Source organism: Urocitellus parryii, chromosome 6 (genome assembly GCF_045843805.1).
Source record: "Urocitellus parryii isolate mUroPar1 chromosome 6, mUroPar1.hap1, whole genome shotgun sequence".
In the NCBI taxonomy this organism is placed as follows: Eukaryota; Metazoa; Chordata; class Mammalia; order Rodentia; family Sciuridae; genus Urocitellus; species Urocitellus parryii.
In genome coordinates this window covers 108,642,384-108,666,669 of record NC_135536.1, presented here as the reverse complement: position 1 = coordinate 108,666,669, position 24,286 = coordinate 108,642,384, and the positions used below count along the sequence as shown (strand labels likewise).

The 24,286-nt window shown below is 37.1% G+C and overlaps 1 protein-coding gene and 1 non-coding gene across 2 annotated transcripts in view; one reads left to right on the top strand and one right to left on the bottom strand.

Moving 5' to 3' along the window:
• The window catches only part of Snx1 (sorting nexin 1), a 42,467-nt gene extending 18,976 nt beyond the window's left edge, over window positions 1–23,491 (bottom strand). The window contains exons 1-2 of the mRNA XM_026384878.2: window positions 23,291–23,491; window positions 5,563–5,671 (exon numbers count right to left, since the gene is read on the bottom strand). Of these exons, the coding sequence (XP_026240663.1) occupies window positions 5,563–5,671; window positions 23,291–23,449 (268 nt within the window). The 5' untranslated portion in view covers window positions 23,450–23,491. The remainder of the gene's footprint in view (window positions 1–5,562; window positions 5,672–23,290) is intronic.
• On the top strand, window positions 7,935–8,005 carry Trnas-uga (transfer RNA serine (anticodon UGA)). The gene has a single exon. It is a non-coding gene; the product is annotated as a tRNA-Ser (tRNA).
• Window positions 23,492–24,286: the final 795 nt, after the last annotated feature.

The following is a 24,286-nucleotide window of genomic DNA, read 5'->3' as shown; positions in this document are numbered from 1 at the left end:
CACATAAATAATATATGTGTGTGTTTGGAAATGAAACAGACAGGAAGTGCTACTGCTAATTCAAAATGTTTGGCTTGAGTGCTAGTAAGAGCCTTTTGAAAAGCTGTATATTTTCTATGGAATTCATGTAACAAAGATGCTCAAACTTACATTAAAATACGCTTTTTTTCTTTGAACTCCTGATAAGAGTAATGGAAAAAGCCTTTGGGCTCCATAAGATTCTGATCATCACTAGACTAATGATGTAGAAAATATATCAGAACATTTAGATTTCTATAGTCAATATCATATTGGTTCATGCAGATAATCCCCACTTACTGGGGAGTTGAAGACAAGATTACAAGTTGAAGGCCAACCTTGGCAACTTAGCAAGATACAAGCTCAAAATTTTAAAAAGGCTGGGGATGTAGCTTAGTTGGTAGAATAGCCCAAGGTTCAACCTCCATTACCACAAAAATAAAATAAATGACTAAATAAAACATCTGAGAAGCTATTCAAGTCCTAAACTAAATGTCTCATTATAGACATTCCTTTTTAGAAATATCTTATGTTCCTTTCTTAGTAGTGAGGCAGGTATTGGTTACATATGAAACTGGTAGGGGAATAAAGTAAATAAGAATCATTATCACTGATAAATGTGTTCATTGTTTTTTTTTTAAAGTGTGATATTTTTACCTTTTTTTTAAGAGAGAGAGATGAGAGAGAGATGAGAGAGAGAGAGAGAGAGAGAGAGAGAGAGAGAGAGAGAGAGAATTTTTAATGTTTACTTTTTAGTTTTCAGCGGATACAACATCTTTGTATGTGGTGCTGAGGATCGAACTCGGGCCACACGCATGCCAGGCGAGCGGGCTACCGCTTGAGCCACATCCCCAGCCGGATAAATGTGTTCTTAATAAAGATATCCACTATGTATAAAGCCTAGGCATGGGGATAAGTCTGTTACACTAAGATTTCAGGTCATCTTATAAGGAAAGATCATACACAAGTTAAATTATCTCAAAGATAGAAAATTCACCTTTTCAATCTGTCATATAACTAAAAGAATTCATTATTTGCATTTATATCATTTCTCCTACAGAAATTTTATTAAAAAAATCACTGTCAAATGAATAGTGTACACTTTTAAGTTTCAGAGATAAAAGAAGTGGAAAAATCTTCTCAATCTTTGCATTTCTTCTAAACTCTTCTTCCCTCTCATGTCTTTAAAATTTCCTACCAAATAATTATAATTTTGTGGGTTAGTCTCTGTGTCCTCTATTCTGTAACATTGGTCTACCAGTCTGTTTTGGTGCCAATACCATGTTGTTTTTGTTACTATTAATCTGTAGTATAGTTTAAGGTCTGGTATAGTGATGCACCTGCTCCACTCTTCCTGCTAAGGATTGCTTTAGCTCTTCTGGGTATCTTATTTTTCCAGATGAATTTCATGATTGCTTTTCTATTTCTATGAGGAATGTCATTGGGATTTTGATCAGTATTGCATTAAATCTGTATAGTGCTTTTGGAAGTATGGTCATTTTGATAATATTAATTCTGCCTATCTAAGAGCAAGGTAGATCTTTCCATCTTCTAAGGTCTTCTTTGACTTCTTTCTTTAGGTTTCTATTAATTTTCATTATATAGATCTTTCACCTCTTTCATTAAGTTGATTCCCAAGTCTTTAAACTATCTTATATTAGACAAAGGTACCAAAAACATGCATTGGAGAAAAGATAGCTTCTTCAACAAATGGTGCTGGGAAAACTGGAAATCCATATGTAACAAAATGAAATTAACCCCTAACTCTCACCATGCACAAAACTCAACTCAAAGTGAATCAAGGACCTATGAATTAAACCAGAGACCCTGAAGAAAAAGTAGGCCCTAATCTCCATCATATGGGATTAGGCTCCAACTTCCTTAATAAGACTCCTAAAGCACAAGGATTAAAATCAAGAATCAATAAATGGGATGGGCTCAAACTAAAAAGTTTCTTCTCAGCAAAAGAAACAATCTGTGAGGTGAACAGAGAGCCTACATATTGGGATCAAATCTTTACCCCTCACATATCAGTTAGAGCACTAATCTCTAGGGTATAAAAAGAACTCAAAAAGTCAAACACCAAAAAAACAAATAGTTCAATCAACAAATGGGCCAAGGACCTGAACAGACATTTCTCAGAAGATGATATAAAATCAGTCAACAAATATATGAAAAAATGTTCATCATTGCTAGCAATTAGAGAAATGCAAATCAAAACTACTCTTAAGATTTCATCTCCAGTCAGAATGGCAGCTATTATGAATACAAACAACAATAAGTGTTGACAAGGATGTGGGGAAAAAGTCATACACTGCTGGTGGGACTGAAAATTGGTGCAGCCAATACGGAAAGCAGTATGGAGATTTCTTAGAAAACTGGGAACGGAACCAGCATTTGACCCAGCTATCCCTCTCCTGGGTCTATACCCAAAGGACTTAAAAACAGCATATTACAGGGACACAGTCACATCAATGTTTATAGCAGCACAATTCATAATAGCCAAACTGTGGAACCAACCTAGATGCCCTTCAATTGATGAATGGATTAAAAAAATGTGGCATATATACACAATGGAATATTACTCAGCAATAAAAGACTAAAATCATGGCATTTGCAGTAAGTGGATGGAGTTAGAGAAGATAATGCTAAATGAAGTTAACAATCCCAAAAAACCAAATGTTGAATGTTTTCTCTGATATAAGGAGGCTGATTCATAGTGGAGTAGGGAGAGAGAGCATGGGAGGAATACACTAACTCTAGATAGGGCAGAAGGGTTGGAGGGGAAGGGAGGGGACATGGTGTTAAAAATGATGGTGAAATGTGATGGTCATTATTATCCAAAGTACATGTATGAAGACACGAATTGGTGTGAATACACTTTGTATACAACCAGAGATATGAAAAATTGTGCTCTGTATGTGTAATAAGAATTGTAATGCATTCTGCTGTCATATATAAATTAAAAAATAATAATTAAAAAAAAATTTCCTACCAGAGCTCTAATGTGAGAGTCCTCTTAAGATCTTGCTCTTCAACTTCTTGTGTCTCCCCCTGCTCTCTATTCTCTCCTTTTAGGAATCTCATTTACATGGCAATTTTGACTACCACTTCTAGGAAGAAGATTCCCACGTTTCCAATTCTTTTCTCTTTTCTCTTTCGCAGGTAAAAAAAACTCCTTGGGTACTTCTCTTTGCATTCCAAAAGACTTAAAATATTTGGTATTTAAAATACCAAAACCCAAAACTAACTTTTCCCCTAAAGCCAGTTTTTTTTTTCCTTTCTTCTTCTTCTTCTTCTTCTTCTTTAGAATTTGGTTCTTTTTTTTTTTTTAAATTTTAATATTTATTTTTTAGTTTTCGGCGGACACAACAGCTTTGTTGGTATGTGGTGCTGAGGATCGAACCCGGGCCGCACGCATGCCAGGTGAGCGCACTACCGCTTGAGCCACATCCCCAGCCCCATAGAATTTGGTTCTTAAAATGATACCATCTTGTCAATCCTTGGACTTGAACCATTTGATTTGGTCCTTAGCCTCTCTTTCTTTTTTGACATCCATTACATCCAAAACTGACACCAGATTTCTTTTCCTTCTGAAAAGTTTTATCTTTTCTTGACTACTTCTATCACCTTATGTTGGTCTTTGACATTTCATTCTTGAACCGATTTTTAACCATCTTCTAAACAGCCTCCTGTTTTTGTCCACTGTAACTCATTTTATATAATAATTTCTCTACATCAGTTTTCTAAAACACTACTTTTCCCTTATCACATTCGTTACCTAAAACTACCAATGGCTCTTAATAGGCATTAGGATGAAAATTCAAACCCAAATTACTGATGTGTAAAGCCCTCCTGAATCTGTTTCTTTCTTTCTTTCTTTTTTTTAATATTTATTTTTTACTTATAGGTGGACACATATCTTTATTTTTTTTTTAAGTGGTGCTAAGGATCGAAACCAGGGCCTCACGCATGCTAGGTGAGCGCTCTACCTCTGAGCCACAATCCCAGCCCTGCCTAAACCTGTTTCTAAACAACATTTCCAATCTATCTTCCACGGCTTCTCTTAAGAAACAATTTAAACATGAGTTAAATTATTAAATAATAATAGAAATAATAGAGGAAGGAATGATAGAAATACAAAATCACAAAAGCTCATAAGAATAAGAGATCACATGAGATTATTGATTATAGCAGTAGTTTTCTTCTTTTTTTTTTTTTTTTTTTTGTGTGTGTGTGTGTGTGTAATGCTGGGGACTGAACCCAGGGCTTTGTGCATGCAAGGCAAACACTCTACCAACTGAGCTATATCCCCATCCCTATAGCAGTGGTTTTAGACTCTTATGACTCCCACTAAGAAATTTTGTGTTGTCATCCAAAATACATGTACAAAACTGAAACAAACGATTTAGGTAATTTGCCCTTCTAATAAAATCTGATTCTTAATTTAATGTCCGTCCCTTAATTATGCTTTATACTTCCTGTCCAACATTTTTTTCTCCTACTCTCCCAGGAAGTCTTCCAAGATCACGCTAGACAAAAGAATTTCTATGTTGGTATTACTGACATTCTGGATTCAACAATTTTTTTGTTGTAAAGGGCTGTCCTGTGCATTTTAGGATGTTTAGCAGCGTCCATGGCTTCTACCAACTGGATAACTGTAATGCATCCAATTATGATGACTAAAACAACTCCATGAACTTAGCAAATGTCTTCTGGTAGGCAAAATCAACCCCAGTTGAGAACAGAGTAGTCTTCCTCAACAAAGATCTATCTAGCTCAAAATATTAATAGGATGAGAAAACCTACTGTATACTAGTGGTTTTTATATTGCAAGTTGTAGCTTATTGGATTATGAAATAATTCAAGGGGTTGTAAAGAACACTAAAGAAAATGTATGATATGTCAAGATCATTGTATTGTCTTGAGCAACCAATAAAAAAAAAAACATTAAAGAAAAGAGAAACAACAGAAAATTTTAGACTTTATTAGAAGGTCAAATTACTTAAATCTGTTGTTTCAAGGCTGGGGATGTGACTCAAGTGGTAGCGCGCTTGCCTGGCATGCGTGCGGCGCTGGGTTCAATCCTCAGCACCACATACAAATAAAGACGTTGTGTCAGCCAAAAACTAAAAAATAAATATTAAACTCTCTCTCTAAAAAAAAAAAAAAAAAAAAAAAATCTGTTGTTTCAGTTTTGTACAAGTACATATATTTTGGACTATGACACAAAATTTCTTACTAGGAGTCTTGGTCATAAGAATCTAAAACCACTGCTACAATCAATAATCTCATTAAATGTCTTATTCTTATGAGCTTTTGTGATTTTGTATTTCTATCACTCCTCTATTATTTCTATTATTATTTAATAATTTAACTCATATATTTATGTCTTACTCCCTAAACTTGTAAGAATTTTGATGGAAGGGAATATATTTTATTCTGGAATCTTCCACTACAGTATCTTACATAGTTATGTTGCTAATACCATTTTCAATTTAAAAAAAGCTATTTAGAAGGTTCAATTTTTGAGTCCATACTTGCCTGCAAAGAGATCCTGTGGCTCCTGGTCTTGTTCTTCCTCAATCCCATTTTCTTTGGAACCATTGTTGATGGGAAGAATAGATAGTCTCTTTGGAGACTGGGGTTTATTCTGAAAACAGTGAGATACTCTGAATAAAACAGTATTTATTAAAAACAAATAACATGCCTAGAAAAAATTTTTTTGATACAATCCCTCTGTCCCTTGGTTGTTTCCCCAAGTGTTTTAGGGGACAACAGGATCACTTGTCAGCCAGTTCAATTAGCAGCAAAACATTAATAGTAATGAAAGTACTGCTACTCAAATGATCACAGAGCTAAGATAGGTTCATATAATTCAGGTTTAATTTCTAAAACTATACCCTTGCTGAAATGCCCTACCCCAAAGTACGTAACAACAATGGTGTGTGTAAGCACATATAATTTTCAAAAGAATCTGTACAAATGCATTTCTCCTTCTCAGCTGATGACTTTTATTCTTTCAAATGCTGATGAGGCACATTCTAGTGACCAGGACACACCACTCTGGAGTCCAGAATTCAAGCTCTGACCCTGGTTTACTTTTGTAGTGTTGTCTAAACTGTTAACTGAAACTCACTTGTGTTAAATGTTACTAACCCACATGACAGGCAAAGCAAGGTATACACTTTACATCTAATGCTGTTGGTGAATATAACTTCTTTTTTCATCCTTCTCACATACACAAAATTTTCAACCACATTCTCTCAGGCTAGGAGAATAAAAACCAGTCATGCTTGGCCTAGAAGGCACATGGTGAAAATACAGTCAGTACATGGCCTTCAGTAAACCAGGCAAACAAGGGTGGGGTGGATCCCCAGACCGGTACCAGAGGGAACAAAGCCGGATTGTGTACCACATGAACAGAAAGCTGGGAATCTGGTTTCAAAAGCCTATCATTGTGGAATTGCAGGGTTTTGAAGTCAGACCCTAAGGCTAAATCAGTTAAAAGACCTGAAACTTTTATGAAACATGTCCTTAACAAATCTGAGGGATTTGGTTCCTTGGAGACAAGACCTTTTCTGACCCAACAGAACAAAGTGAAATGATATCTATTTGGGTACTTTGAATTTTTCATGCTAACAGCTTCGTCACCATAATGGGGCCCCCCTCTAGGAAAGAAACTGTTACCAATATTTAGATTTATATTAGTAAATAATGCCTCTACTGCAACTTTTCTATGTTAATAAAGTTTAACAAGGTGCTTAGTTGTATATGTCTACATGTTATACCAAAAGTGGGTCCTGTCCTCTATCTGCTTCCACAATCTTCAAAAACAAAACAAAACAAAATCACTGTCTGCTGGACATGATGGTGCATGCCTGTAGTACCAGCTACTAGGGAGGGGGAAGCTGGAGAATCACTTGAGCCAAGACACCAGCCTGGGCAACAAGTGCAAGAAGATCCCATCTCAAAAAAAAAAAAAAAATCACTACAGAGAGAAGATAAATAACTGGGTAAAAACAAAACTAGAACTTCCCTTTGCCTCATAAAACTGCCAACCACCTTCCTACACAACCACTTCCTTCCTTCACTCTTACACAGTACAGTGACTTCATAAGCCACCTTTTGTAGTGTTGTCTAAACTGTTAAAAGATCCAGGAGAGATTAAAACCCAGTATACAGTAAGAATATATGTTCACAAATGTAATTTACTAGTAGCTCACAAGGGAAACTAAAGTAACAGGAAAGTCAGTAAAAATTTAATCACTTTTAAAAATGCCTAAAAGAATCTATTCCTGTGATATGCAGATGAATAAAGCCAGATTTCCACTTCTGACCTGTCAACTAATCTTGGAAGTTACATGACTAAGAATGCTTTATGAAACATTGTTAGGATAGCAGTCTGTCACAGTGACAGATGGAGATGAATGGGATACACAGGGACAAGTACAGCATTAGCTCCTGTCTTTTCTCCCTCCACCCAGCCCCCTTCAATCCCAATCCAGTAAGTATGACTAGAAATATGATTTAAAAAAAGATGTGTGCTCCCTCAGTAAGCTAAGTAACTGTGAGACTCAAAACTACTCTCAGATCTCCCCTGGGAGCCCATTCCCAAAACCACACAGTTAAGTCCTAAGAGAGCTGAAGATAGACTGACTACCATACCTATTACGTTAATCTTCCTCAGCAGTTCTTTTACAAAATTAATCTTCTACAAATGTAAAACTCTATGTCCTGCTTCTTCTCCCTACATTGTTTTCCCTATCATTAATAATTGTAGGGCTGAGGGTGTAGCTCAGTGGTAGAGCACTTGACTGGCACGTATGAAGGCCTGGGTTCAATCCCCAACACCAAAAAGAAAAAAAAATTGGGGGGTGAATAGCCCAAAAGAAATTCTGGTCATTTGGGAGGCTGGTAATGTGGCTCAGTGGTACAGTACTTGCCTTGAACGCAAGAGGCCCTGGGTTCAATCCCAGCAATACCAAAAACAACAAAAGTACAAAAATCCTACTTTTAGTAACTTATTTATTTATTTATTTTTTTGGACCAAGATTGAACCCAGGAGAGCCACATCCCCAGCCTTTTAAAAAAATATTTTATTTAAGAGACAGGGTCTCACTGAGTTGCTTAGGGCCTCACTAAGTTGCTGGCTTTGAATTCAAGATCTTCCTGTCTCAACTTCCCAAGCTGCTGGGATTGCAGGCATGCCCACCCCACCCAGTATGACTTATGTAGATATATCCCAACATAATCATTCTCTTAAGGTTGGACAGTTAACTAGTTTTCAGGTTTCATCAAATAATGTTGTGATTGATGCCATCTTGAATATAAGTCCACATTTGATTTTTAGGGGCAATAGACTGCTGGCCATTTGAATCCCTGTGGCTTATCTTAATGTCCTTTGCCTATTTTTGTATTTAAGTCAACATCTCTTGGATGCACTTTTTTGTTTGCTTTTGTTGTTTGATGTTGCTGGGGATGGAATCTAGGGCTTTGTACATGGCAAGTGCTCTATCACTGAGCTACATCCCCCATCCACTTTTCTTAAATAATATGTTAGCCCTCTTTCTGCCATATTGTACAGTATCCCTCCCAACTTTACCTCTTTTCATATTTGTTTTACTTTTGTTTGTCCTTATCAAATGTACTTTCAGTTGATTTGGACTGGCACTGGACAAACTAAGCTTCTTTCTTTGGCTGAAGAGTACTTAGCACCCAGCCTTCAAGCCATAATAATATTCTCAAGTTTTACTTATAATCAATTTTTTTTTAAAAAAACCTAACTGGGTATAACCACTTTTAAGATAAGAAAAAGGACAAATATTCATGGCATCCCAAATTCACCTAGGCAAACAAGTTTTCCATGAGACTAGAGTCTATAATAATAACTTGTCATCAAAATACCATCGAGCATTATAACAATGCATTTCATATGCCATGTCTAAGGTTAAAAGGCTATTTAAAAATTAGTATTAATGATGTAAAATATATATTAGAATGCTAATTTTTAATTTGTGCATTATAATTATACATAATAGTGGGGTTTGTGGTTCAATATTTGTACATGCACACAATATAACAATATAATTTTTAACAATATAATTTGGGGGGCTGGGGATGTGGCTCAGCGGTAGCGTGCTCGCCTGGCATGCGTGCGGCCCGGTTTCGATCCTCAGCACCACATACAAACAAAGATGTTGTGTCTGCCGATAACTAAAAAATAAAAAAAAAAAAAAAAAAAAAAAACAATATAATTTGGTAAAATTTCATTCTTCTGTATTTCTTCTTTTCTTCCTCTCTTCTCTCCCTGGTCTCCCTTCCATTTTAGAAAGCTAATTTTGATTCAACAATTAAAATTCCAGAACGAACTTATTTTGGGAGAAAGAAGACACACTGATTACACTGAGTGGCAAATTCAAGACTAAAAATAAGCCTTGCTTTATAATACACACAAACACACACACACACACACACACAATGGTACTGAGGATTGAACCCAGGGATGCTCAACCACTGAGCTACACCCCCAGTCCTGTTTTGTATTTTATTTAGAGACAGGGTCTCACTGGGTTGCTAAGTGCCTCACTAAGCTGCTGAGGCTGGCTTTGAACTCGCGATCCTTTGCCTCAGCCTCCCAAGCCACTGGGATTACAGGCATGTGCCACCATGCCTGGCTTTATTATCTATATTTTTAAAACCTCTAATTTCTAGGCAACAGATTAAAAATTTGTTTGTAATATAGTAAGTAAAGCCCCCAAACTGCCCTATTTCCTCTTGCTTTTTTTTTTTTTAATATAAAAGCATTCTTTTTTGTTAGTAGACAGAATTCCTAGGTAAGATATCCAACATTTGCTTTACTGCCTTTGGCTGTTAATTCTAACAGGTGGTTCCACTAATAAGCCTATTTAAGAGTGCAGATACTTCTGTTTATAATTATAAGAACACACAGACAGACCAACACGAATTTGCAGACAGGTATTAGATGTTATAGCAAGAGAACACATTTGTTAAAAGCAAATGGGTATTTCTCAACAATTACTAGCCTCAACCTATGAGGCCCAGACCATTAACACTATTTTCTCAGCTCAGAGAAGGACAGATGTGGGCTTGTTGCCCTTCAAAGCTGACACAGCCATTCAGAACCGAAAAGTCCTGCTGTGATTCAGGGTAACTTCCCTTTAGGTTAACCAGTTGTGGTTCTTCTTTATGTTGTCAATTGCTCTTTGCTTCACACAGAACCAGTGCATTACATTCAAGAGATCTCAAAAGGGTAGGTATTATCAAAACTCTCGGTGTCTTAGAGGTTGAATGTATATTAAATGTTTTTTTTTTTTTTTAATGTGGTGTTGAGGATCGAACCCAGTGCCTTATGCATGCTGGGCAAGCACTCTACCTCTGAGCCACAACCCAGCCCCTAGGTATATTCTTTTTTTATTTTATTTTATTTTATTTTTTTATTGGTTGTTCACAACATTACAAAGCTCTTGACATATCATATTTCATACATTAGATTGAAGTGGGTTATGAACTCCCAATTTTACCCCAAATGCAGATTGCAGAATCACATCGGTTACACATCCACAATTTTACATAATGCCCAATTAGTAATTGTTGTATTCTGCTACCTTTCCTATCCCCTACTATCCCCCCTCCCCTCCCCTCTTCTCTCTCTACCCCATCTACTGTAATTCATTTCTCTCCTTGTTTATTTTCCCATTCCCCTCACAACCTCTTATATGTAATTTTGTATAGCAGTGAGGGTCTCCCTTCATTTCCATGCAATTTCCCTTTTCTCTCCCTTTCCCTCCCATCTCATGTCTGTTTAATGTTAATCTTTTCTTCCTGCTCTTCCTCCCTGCTCTGTTCATAGTTGCTCTCATTATATCAAAGAAGACATTTGGTATTTGATTTTTAGGGATTGACTAGCTTCACTAAGCATAATCTGCTCTAGTGCCATTCATTTCCCTGCAAATTCTATGATTTTGTCATTTTTTATTGCTGCATAGTACTCCATTGTGTATAGATGCCACATTTTTTTTATCCATTCATCTGTTGAAGGGCATCTGGGTTGGTTCCACAGTCTAGCTATTGTGAATTGTGCTGCTTTGAACATCGATGTGGCAGCATCCCTGTAGCATGCTCTTTTAAGGTCTTCAGGGAATAGTCCGAGAAGGGCAATAGCAGGGTCAAATGGTGGTTCCATTCCCAGCTTTCCCAGGAATCTCCAAACTGCTTTCCAAATTGGCCGCACCAATTTGCAGTCCCACCAGCAATGTACAAGAGTACCCTTTTCTCCACATCCTCGCCAGCACTTGTTGTTGTTTGACTTCATAGTGGCTGCCAATCTTACTGGAGTGAGATGGTATCTTACGGTGGTTTTGATTTGCATTTCTCTGACTGCTAGAGATGGTGAGCATTTTTTTCATGTACTTGTTGATTGATTGTATATCCTCCTCTGAGAAGTGTCTGTTCAGGTCCTTGGCCCATTTGTTGATTGGGTTATTTGTTATCTTATTGTCTACTTTTTGAGTTCTTTGTATACTCTGGATATTAGGGCTCTATCTGAAGTGTGAGGAGTAAAAATTTGTTCCCAGGATGTAGGCTCCCTATTTACCTCTCTTATTGTTTCTCTTGCTGAGAAAAAACTTTTTAGTTTAAGTAAGTCCCATTTGTTGATTCTTGTTGTTAACTCTTGTGCTATGGGTGTCCTATTAAGGAATTTGGAGCCCGACCCCACAATATGTAGATCGGAGCCAACTTTTTCTTCTGTCAGACGCAGAGTCTCTGATTTGATATCAAGCTCCTTGATCCATTTTGAGTTAACTTTTGTGCATGGCGAGAGAAAGGGATTCAGTTTCATTTTGTTGCATATGGATTTCCAGTTTTCCCAACACCATTTGTTGAAGATGCTATCCTTCCTCCATTGCATGCTTTTAGCCCCTTTATCAAATATAAGATAGTTGTAACTTTGTGGATTAGTCTCTGTGTCCTCTATTCTATACCATTGGTCCACCCGCCTGTTTTGGTACCAGTACCATGCTGTTTTTGTCACTATTGCTCTGTAATATAGTTTGAAATCTGGTATCGCTATACCGCCTGATTCACACTTCCTGCTTAGAATTGCTTTTGCTATTCTGGGTCTTGTATTTTTCCATATGAATTTCATGATTGCTTTCTCTATTTCTACAAGAAATGCCGTTGGGATTTTGATTGGCATTGCATTAAACCTATAGAGAACTTTTGGTAATATCGCCATTTTGATAATGTTAGTTCTGCCTATCCATGAACAGGGTATATTTTTCCATCTTCTAAGATCTTCTTCTACTTCTCTCTTTAGGGTTCTGTAGTTTTCATTGTATAAATCTTTCACCTCTTTTGTTAGGTTGATTCCCAAGTATTTTATTTTTTTTGAGGATATTGTGAATGGAGTGTTTTTCCTCATTTCCATTTCAGAAGTTTTGTCACTGATATACAGAAATGCCTTTGATTTATGCGTGTTGATTTTATATCCTGCTGCTTTGCTGAATTCATTTATTAGTTCTATAGTTTCTTTGTAGACCCTTTTGGGTCTTCTAGGTATAGAATCATGTCATCTGCAAATAGCGATAATTTAAGTTCTTCTTTTCCTATTTTTATGCCTTTAATTTCTTTCGTCTAATTGCTCTGGCCAGTGTTTCGAGAACTATATTGAATAGAAGTGGTGATAGAGGGCATCCCTGTCTTGTTCCAGATTTTAGAGGGATGTATATTAAATGTTAAGGTAACCCTGCTTCTGAGGACTAGATATCATTTTTAGGAAATAAAATTAGTACAATTTAGTAAGGCAAGATGGAGTTAAGGAATTGTGTGATCACACTAATGTAACAAGGCAAGAAAAATTAGAAATAAGTCAATGACAGGAACTATACCCTGATGATAATAGGGCAGCCATGCAGTTTTTAAAAATTGACCCTGGCAGATTGCAGCATTAAATACAGCTCCTTTTGCCATCTTTACTGATAGAAATGAATGAATTGGGTTAGTATATTTTATTGGTATTGTAACAAATTATCAAAAACTTAAGTTTAAATAATGCAAATTTATCACCTTTTAGTCTCACAAAAGTCCAATACAGGTTTCACTGTATAGGCTAAAATCAAGATGGATTGGGGCATTCCTTTCTGAGGTTCTAGAGGGTAATCGGTTTTCTTGCCCTTTCCAGCTTTTAGGTCTTTCCTTGGTCCCCTTCCTTGTTCTTCAAAGTCAGCAATGTTGAATCTTTCTGTGTCTTTCTTCTGTAGTATCTTCCATATCACTAGCCCCATGCAGATAATCCAGGACGATCACTTCATCTTAAAGTCAGGTGATTAGCAATCTTAATTCCATCTTCAACTTAAATCCCCCTTTGCCATGTAACTAACATATCCAGTGCTTCTAGGATTAGGATGTAGACAACTTGGTGGGAAAAGAGGGAGCTTTATTCTGCCTACCACAGGCAAGTGACTCCTGTCCCAGCACATTCATCTCAATTCACAATAGCCAAAGTATGGAACCAATCTAGGTGTCCACAAACAGATAAATGGATAAAGAAAATGTGGTATATATGGACAATGGAATTTTTATTCAGTCATAAAGAAAAATGAAATATGTCATTTTCAGGAGAATGGATGGAAGTTGAGACCATTATATTAAGCAATTTCTCTCATAATGTGAGAAGCTAATGAGGAAAAAAGGAAAAGAAAAGGAGGTGTCTCATGGAAATTAAAGGAAGATCAGGGAGAGGGAGAAGACAAGGGAAAGGAGAAATACTGGGGAAAGATACTGGCCAAATTATATTGTTATATTATGTGCGTGTATGAATGTGTAACAAATCCCACCATTATGTATAACTATATTGCACCAATAAAAAATTATGGAGAAAAAAATGGTGCATCTGTGGTTGGGAGAATGGACATTCACTGTCCATTGGATTTGAGAGTACAGTATACCTTGCTTTGTAAACTTGGTGAACTAAAATGATGTCACATTATTTACTCCTTCTCATAACTTAAGAAGTTATATTAGGGGTTCTTATCTTGGGCCCATGAACTACAGAAGTCAGGGGCAGTCTATGAACCTAATGGGAATAAAATTACAATTTCATTTTCCTTAATCTCTAACAGAAATTTAACATGTTCTTTAACCATAAAGATAAGCAGCAAACCATAATTGCAATAGCAGTGCTTGAGACTATATCTAAAAGATATTAGGTGTTGGGCTCAGCGGCACACACCTACAATCTCAGTAACTCAGGAGACTGAGGCAGGAGAATCACAAATTTGAGACCAGCCTTAGCATTTTAGTGAGGGCCTCAGCAATTCAACAACACCCTTTCTCAAAAAAATAAATAAATAAAGGGTTAGGGATGTAGCTTAGTGGTAATGCACCCTTGTGTTCAATTCCCAGTACAAAAAAAGAAAAAAAAAAAAAAGAAAATAGATGTTTTATAATATCACAGTTTCTGTAGATCTTAAAGTGTCATTTTTGCTCATCTCTACTTAAAAGTTATATTATTTTGTGATCCTCAGCCCTCAGGTTTCTGAGCCACTGGGATTACAGGTGTGGGCCTAAATTGTTTTAAAGGAACTCAAAACCACTTATCTGAAACTCTAGGTATATTTTAATCTAAGTATATTTTGTGTCTTCCATAACTCTAGTAATTATATTAAATACTGGAATATTCGACATTATGTGTAAAATCACTAGATTTTGTACAATCACATAAATCTAGTGATTTTACACATAATGTCAAATATTCCAGTATTTAATATATTATCATATCAATATTATATATGTATTATCATTATAATAAAAATACCTGAATAGCTATTTTTAGTTATAAGGATATTTTCAGTTTGAAAACTTCTACAAAAACTTCTATAATCTAAGTAAATTTACAACCTTACTCAAATGGAATGTAGCTCCCAATTATTGTTTTCCAAAACATGAGTTTTGCTCTCTTACAAAGTGTCTCCAACCATCATGTCTATAGAAATGTCATCACTGAAACTTCTGAAAAGTTTTTCAGATTTTCAGTCTTGTTATCTATATCACTGTCGTTATATTGAGTTCTATTTCTGCAGACAGTTCAGGTCTCAGTTATAGAGAACTCACTGGATATACCTACAAGTTGTTCTTTTACTTCAGTTGACTTAAAAATCAAATAAAAAGACAAAACACAGCATAAAGATTGGAAAAAATTTTATATAATTATTCTACCTATTATTAGCATTAAAAATATTTGTTACTTTTACAAAATTATTTTAAAGTATTGAACCTGACTGTTGAGCTAGTTAAGGAAAACAATGAGTAAGGCCACTAGATATCTCACTAAAAGGACAGTACATTATCTACCAAAATTAAGCTACAGATGTTCTACTTAATTTTCTGGCATAATTTCTCTATGAAACTTTTTGGGTTTCAAATTCACAGAACTCAGAAGGGCCCAGAAAACTACAGAAATATCCGAGTGCTAATGGATGATTTATCCTCTAAATCTGAAAAAACAAACCCAGTTCAACTATGTTCTGAAAGCAGACTGAAGTCCCAGCTGTCCATTTGACTAAGCAAAAGAATAAGTCAGAAAAAGTTGAGCAACAGGCTTTTCCTGGAGATGAGATACTTATGGCTACTTGCTCTAGCAACAACCAACTACTCATGATTTATTTTCGCCAAAAGTGCTGAGAAGCTTTGAAGACCAAGGGAGAGAAATTAGAATATTATTTCCCTCCCCCCCAACATAACCAACTGTAAATGGCCAAGTCAGAAGTACCTGAGTAAGCAAAAGGGGCAGCAATTCTCTCCAGAAAGCAGAAAAGTCCAACAGCAATGTTTGCAGTTTCTCTTATATGCCCCAAACTCTTTATTTATTTAAATATTTAACTACACTGGGGATTGAAACCAGGGCCTCACACATGGTAGGCAAGGGCTATACCACTGAGCTACACTCCCAAAATAAAAAAAAATTTATTTTGAGATGGGGTATTGCTAAGTTGTCCAGGCTGGCCTCAAATTTTCAATCCTCCTGCCTCGGCCTCCCAAGTCGCTGGGATTATAGGCATGCAACCACAATGCCTGGCCCCAAACACTAATTTTAAGTTGGGTCCTTATCAGTCAGCTTTATGAGTCTTCTCTTTTCCTCCAAAAGTGTTTTATAACTACATTTTTTTTTTTGGTGGGTGGATATTGAGGATTGAACCCAGGGGTACTCTACTACTGAGCCACATCCCCATATTGGGGCCTTGAACTTGAGATCCTCCTGCCTCAGCTTCCTGAGTTGCTGGGATTACAGGTGTGCACCACTGTGCCCACTACCTCCATAATTCTGAAAGTTAGGTTAACTGTTAGGGCAATTTAATGATTAATAAACTGATTAGAACCAAGAAAAAATAAATTAAAATTTTAAAAAATGAGCTACACCATAGCCCTTGCTTCTAAAAAAATAAATTAATGATTCTGTACTTCATGGAAATGTAAATTTTCAAGAAGTACAATCTGTTTATCATTTGAGCTAAACACTAAAGTGAACTTTTGGCCATAATACCTATCACTGCCTTCTTTTTAATTTTCTGTAGTTGTAGATGGACAGAATGCCTTTATTTTTTATTTTTATTTTTTTTATGTGATGCTAAGGCTCAAACCCAGTGCCTCACACATGCTAAGCAAGAGCTCTGCCACTGAGCTACAGCTCCAGTCCTATCACTGACTATTTAAAGAATATTTTTATCAGAATGTGGAATTTCAACTTGTGATGTTAACTCCAAAATGTAGTATTTGAAGGAATGTGCCTGTAGAAGATATTATACCTGAAAGGGAAACTTACCCATAACTATTTCAATGACTAAACCATTATTAAAGAAACTAAGCAATACACCCTTTGTGTATGTGTGTGTGTGTGTGTGGGGGGTAACCAGGTATTGAATGCACTCAACCATTGAGCCATATCCCCAGCCCTATTTTGTATTTTATTTAGAGACAGGGTCTCACTGAGTTGCTTAGCCTCTCGCTTTTTGCTGAGGCCAGCTTTGAACTTAAGATCCTCCTGCCTCAGCCTCCCAAGCTGCTGAGATTACAGGTGCGCGCCACCACGCCTGGCAGCAATACACCTTTTCATAAAGATATGTATAGAGCTGGGTGTGGTGGTACACACTTGTAATCTCAGCTATTCAGGAGGCTGGGGCAAGAGGATTACAAGTTTGAAGCGACCCTGAACAACACAGAAAGACCCTTAGCAACTTAGCAAGACCCTGTCTCAAGATAATAAATAAATAGGGCTGGGGATATGGCTCAGTGGTACAGCATTCCTGAGTTCAATCCCTAGTACTGAAAATAAAAGGGTATTTTTAAAGATATTGTTATGGAGATTCACTTTCAGAAGTTTGATTAAGACCACAAAAGGTCTAAGTGCCAAGTAACTTATTGAGGACAGGCTACACCTTTGGGAACAAACGTGCATGTTTTACAGAATTAAATTAGAGAATTAAAGTACTGGCCAGTTGAACTATGGATGTCCTTACAGCTATTAATAAAACTACCAAATTCTGTCCCAGATCCAAAGAAGTTATTCTATGAACACTCAAGGTCTGAAAAGAGCTGAAGTGGGATTGTAAAATGGTGTGACCACTATGGAAAGTAGTATGGAGGTTCTTCAAAAAATTAAACTAGAATTATCATATAATCCAGCAATCCCATTACTGGGTATACATCCCAAAAATATGAAAGTAGGATCTTAATGAGATATTTGCACATTCACGTTCAAAACAGCACTTTTTGCAATAGCTTACAGGTGGAAGCAACCCAAGTGACCACTGGTAGATGATGGATAAACAAACTGGGGTAATATACAAACAAGAGAGAATCACTCAAGTTAAAATGAAGTACTGACCCATGATACAATATGGATGAACCTTGAAGACATTATAGCAAGCAAAAACCTATCAGAAAAAGACAAATACTGCATGATTCCACTTATATGAGATATCATTAGTCAAATTATATGATTAAATTAGTCAAATTAGAAACTATGCTGGCTTCAGTGTAATTGGCCTGTAGTCCCAGCTACTGGGAAGAGACTGAGGCAACAGGATGGCTTGAGCCAACCAGCTCAAGACCAACATGGGCAATATAGCAGGACTCTGTTTCAACAGAAAAAAAAAAAAAAGAATTATTTTCATAGAAATGTAAAATTAGAATGATGATTACCAAGGACTGGATAGAAGAGGAAAGGGGGAGTTATTCTTTCATGGGTACAGAGTTTTAGATTCACAAGTTGAAAACATTCTGTAGATGTTTCACATCAATGTGAATATACCTAACACTACTGTACTGTATACCTAAAACAATTACGATGGTATATTTTGTGTTTTTTTTTTAACCATGATTTAAAAAATTGATTTCTCCCCACAAGGATACATGCTATACTAATCACAGATTTAGAGCTAGATTCTATGACTATGCCCTTTCCTATTTAAACGTTAATATGTAACTTACATTTACATAACTTTCTGACATCTACATAAAACACTGACATTTAGGAGTCAACTGCTATCCCCAAGACATTTTAAATACCAATAAAAGTAAATTATATTGTGCATTAATCTTAAACACCAGTAGACATATGTAAATGATTCTTTTTTTGGTACTGGAGATTGAACCTAGGGAGCTTAACCCCTGAGCCACATTGCCAGCCCTTTAAAAAAAAAAAAATTGAGACAAGGTTTGCTAAAATGCTTAGGATCTTGCCAAATTGCTGAGGCTGGCTTTGAACTTGCGATCCTTCTACCTCAGCTTCCAGAGCTGCTAGAATTACAGGTCTGCAGCACACCAGGCAACATATGTAAATGATTCTTGACTAATCAAATTATTCAAAATATGACTTTTCAAGTTCCCTTTGCTATTCCTTTTTTATCTTATTTCATTTTTTTCCCAAACATTTCTCTAATCATCACTAGGGCTTCAATTCACAAAATAAGAGTAATGGGCCAGACACAGTGGCACATGCCTGTAATCCCAGTAGTTCAGGAGGCTGAGGCAGGAAGATCACAAGTTCAAAGCAAGCCTCAGCAAAAGTGAGGCACTAAGCAACTCAGTGAGACCCTGTCTCTAAATAAAATACAAAATAGGGCTGGGGATGTAGCTCTGGTTGAGTGCTCCTGAGTTTGATCCGTGGTGTACACATACACACACACACACACACACACACAGATGGGAAAAAATTCCAATTGTCCACCAAAAGAAGTTGCCAGATTTGGCCAAAATCTGAACTGAAGGTATTTATGTTTTCTTCCTTTCTCTCAGCTTGAGAAGACCTGCCACAGTTCTTCCCTTTTATTTATAAGATAAATCTAGTCATGGTCCCAGCATGCTGCTAAAGAGGACAGGCATATAAGTACTGGGAAGGCAAATAAAATAATTTGCTTCAATTCTAATCACTTTAGGTTTATAACTTCACAAACACAATGAGGGAGCAATAAGCCCATAAGAGCATAAATCAAATGAGGGGGAAAATATATGAGATTTATATATATGTAGTTTTTAACAAGACAATGTTAACAATTATGAGCACCAAAAGAATGGCTCTACTTTAGACATTTGTTTTATTAAGGGAAAAATTACTCCTATTCCCTAATTAATAGAATTTTAACTAAAAAGCTATACATCTGGATTCAATTCAGATAATATATAGAGACTAGACTTTTCTTATTTATGGGCCCACAAAGAGAAAGAAGAGAAGGTCTTAGGTATTGTTAAGAATCAGAACTTCCAAAAGCTGGTTTTTCAGCCTAAGAGTAATGACTTCAGATTTGTTCTAATAATTTTTTTGCTTCAGTCTCTTCCACTTAAATAACTGGTTTACAGATTTTGAGATGTACATCTTTCAATTATAAATCAAATCACATTTTTATTATTGTACTAACAAAGCCAATACTATACTCAAATCACATTTTTATTTCTGTGTTAACAAAGCCCAGTACTCTTGGGCTGTAAAAGAAAGACGATGGGATGATTAACAGCAGCAGCTGTTAAGTCTAGAAAATTGCACGCATACCATAATTTAGTTTTAAAAATTTATAAGCCTCATTTTTCAATTCTTTAATTCCCATCACTTTGCCTCCAAAATGTAACTAAACACAATATGAAGATTCACTTGTATCAATAGGAAACTACTCCAGTCACTAAGTGCCTACTTTGATGGCTTTTAGTTAATCAAATCAATCTTATTAGGTTCTTTTTTGTTGTTATTTTTGGTACCAGAGATTGAACCCAGGTGTGATTCCCCACTGAGCCATATTCCCCAGCTTTTTTTATTTTTTGAGACAGGGACTCCTAAGTTGCTTAGGGTCTTGCTAAATTGGTGAGGCTGGCTTTGAACTTTCAGTTCTCCTGCCTCAGCCTCCTGAGCCCCTGGGATTATAGGCCTAAATTTTGATTTTTGATAACTGTATTACCTATTTTTAGGGTTAATTAACTTTTCTAATCCATGATTACATTCTATGGATTTTTTTCTTAGAATAATTTTAGTTTACTAAATGCTCATCAACAAATACAGCTCAAGCCCTCAAAACATTAAGTACTTTTGAAAATATTTATATTTGGAAGGAACTGTTCTAGATGTTATTAGATATTCTAATTTACTCCTCAAAAACAACAGAAGTAAATATAGCCATCCTGGGCTGGGGATGTAGTTCAATGCTGGAGTGCTTGCCCAGCAAGTGCAAGGCCCCAGGTTCAATCCATAGTACTGCACTGCTCCAGCACACACACACCCCCCACACACAAAAAAGCAGTCCCTCCTTCCATATATGATGGGGATTAGACTGGTTCCAGTAACCCACCTAGCGCAGCTCTGGTCCACCCCTGGGATGCTCAAGTTTATTATATAAAAGGCACAGTATTTGAATAACCTACAGAGCTCCCTTAAACCTAAAATCATCTTAATTACTTATGGTACCTAATACAATGTAAATAGTTTTTAATATTGAATTGTTTAGGGAATATAGATAAGAAAGTCTATACCTGTTCATTACAGAGCAACCTTCCCCACCTGCAATCTGTGGTTGGTTGAATTCACAGATGTCAAAGTCAAGATAGGGAGCCCAACTGTACTATTAGTATTCATAATTTGTGGGTGAGAAAATTTTATACAGAGTATCTTATCTAAAGTTAAGCAAGTAATACAGTCTAGATTTAAGTCAGAATTCAAATTAATTATTTTATCCTTCACTGTTATTCCTTAAAATACAGAAGTGCTACAATCCTGTGCAATCCTCTATATTCTCTGGCTCACAACTAAAAGTATTTATTGAAATGTAATTTGTATTTGATGGCTGTTTAACAAAACAGTTTAACTAGTGAGGAATCTTGTGGTCCTGGCTTCCTGAAAATTAGTATCAAGAACGACAACTCAAAGAAAGACAGCTTACAAGGGGTATTTCAGTTTCCTTAGCAACTCAGTTTTTCTGTATCAAATCTAAATAAAAATGACTATGATTTCTGTGGCAGAACAAGGTCATTATAATCCCCTCTTCCTCCCATTAGCTGGAAAGTAGGCAAGGGATTGTACAATCTTAGGAGAGAGGTATCATGTGAGATCAATTAAATTACGGCTCCTGAATTCTGGAAAATAATTTCTCACCCTTCCAGCCTCGCCTTTGGAAAATAAATCAACATTTGTCCAGGAACCAATCATTTTCAGTGCCGGAGTATCTATTTTCAAATACTTGGTCTGAATATCTATCATCCCAGAGTTACCAAGAGTAGCTGTTCTCCATGATTTATGAGAGATTAACTGTACAAAGATTTGTTTAAAATTTGAAAAAAGATAACAACAAGAATTATTTCCTGGAATAACAGACTTCATTAGAAAGTTTATATTAGCATCAGCAAGCACTGTAGGAGCACCATTATGGACTTAATTCCTGAATACTATATAGGGAAAATTCTAATGATTGTCACAGAAAAGTTTCAAAAAAAAATCTTTTTTTCTGACATAAATGAGGTGAGTCTCAAACTTTTACAGACACATACTGCATTAAAAATTTTTAAAGCAACTTAGGAGACCCTGTCTCAAAAAATAAATAGGGCTGGGGATATGGCTCAATGGTGAAGCATACCCGGGTTCAATCTCTGGTGCCAAAAACAACAACAAAAAGAACCTAATAAGATTGATTTGATTAGCTAAAAGCCATCAAAGTAGGCACTTAGTGACTGGAGTAGTTTCCTATTGATATAAGTGAATCTTCATATTGTGTTTAGTTATATTTTGGAGGCAAAGTGATGGGAATTAAAGAATTGAAAAATTGAGGCTTATAAATTTTTAAAACTAAATTATGGTATGCATGAAATTTTCTGGACTTTAAATTTATTCAATTAGTTTCTGAGTAGCTACTATGAAGAGAAGCCTAATCCAGTATTCAAAAGATAAATTCACAGACTCAGCACTGAACTTTACAACCTGGAACTAACTATAGTAAGAGCTATGAGTCAGTATTCTCATAAAATAGCCCTAAACATCTCAACTAGTTCCATAACGGTTTATTGAGTATCATGTTCCCCATATAAAGGTTAGTTTTTCCTGTATCTTATTAGAAATCTGTATATTTACCATGGGAAATGTCATTTCCTCCTCCCATTTACAGATTTGCTCCCAATTAGGTACTTGCCACTTTAATGCATTCTTTTAATAGCATGTTTTCTGGTTTATGTGGTAATTTATCTGGCAGGGCCTTATCTGAACAACGAGCTTTGGCCCTATTCTCCTGAAGAGAGGAGTCAACCTAACTTTTATAAACTAAGATCCAGAATGGGCTTTTGGTAATAACTGGCAAGTGCAGATCTAAGGAGGATTTGTGGGCGGGTCACTAGTCCAGGCTATTCCAGATAACGTTCTTCAACCTAGCAGCAGTATGGCAGAGGAAAAGTCTAACCCCAGCCCCTTATCCTGACCTATTGAGTCAGCATGGCCAGAGCACAACCAAAAAACAGCCCCGTGGATCTGTGGGGCGATCACACTGCAAGGCCAAAGAACGGTCTCGGCGGCTCTTGGCTTTTAAGAACCTCGGCGGCGAAACCACCACAACCCCTCATTCCTCAACCTACCGTTTGGCTTTCACTCAGGGCCCCCCATCCCCGACTGCAGACTCCGAGGCGATGTCTCACCAGGCCTACTCTCCCTAGTTCCCTGGACCCTCTCCTGGCATCTCTTCTATCTTGGGGCGCCCTGTCGCCTGCTGCCTCAAAGGATGGAACTCACCGCTGCCGCGGCGCCAGTGAAAATGTCCTCCCCCTCTGTGTCGCTGTCCCCACCTTCGGGTTCTGACCCCCCGGCTGTCCCCTCAGACTCCGCATCCAAGCCGGGGAACGGCGGAGGGAGTCTCTCCGAAGCGCTACAGCCGCCACCTCCCGACGCCATCTTCCTCCACCAGCGGCGGAAGCCACAACAACAACTTTATAGAGAGAGCGCCGTGAGCAAAGCGTTCTATCGGTGCGAGGAGCGCAAGGGCCGCGACAGACCCTGCGGGACTGGAGAGGCGGGACCCGGGCTCCGGGGGCGGGAGGGGCGGGGCGGCGGATGCTGCCCAGCAAATCCGGGCTCCGTACCGCGACGCTGCGCTCTTAACAGGGAGGGCCAAGTGGGCAAAGAAGGCGGGGCTAGGGGCTGCAGGTTCCTAAGGCCCTTTGGGCTGTGCGTAGCTTTATCTAATAGGTTTCTGAGAATTCGTTTGAATAAAGGAGTCTAAAAATATTAGACTATCCATTCCAAGCACAGTACCCTCACAGAGATTCAATTAAAAAAATTTTTTTTAATTGAGGTCTCTGAACAGACTACAGGAAAGTTTTATCACTCTTTGGACATTCAGTTAATTTGTTCTATATGTACTGAGCATGTACTGTGAGACTGGCACCTTGCTGTGCTTTTGAAATACTGAAATAAGCTCTTGGACCATTGGGTGCTTACAATTTAATGAACAATTCCATATGTTCATGCTGTACTGTATGCTGGGGGAAAAGTAAAAGAAAGTTTTATCTGCTTGGAGAAATCTGCTTGGAGAAGTCAAGAGGCCTCACATACGGTGTGACACATCATACTACTAAGTATGGTTGGAAGGTTAGAATTATCCTTTTATTTGCTGTGGAGTAAGGGGGTGGAATAAATGACAGGGAAATTGTTAAACTCTGAATAAAATGTTCCTGGGACCCAAATTATTCGCTGATTGGTCATCCAGTCTAAATCAACTAGACAAACAAG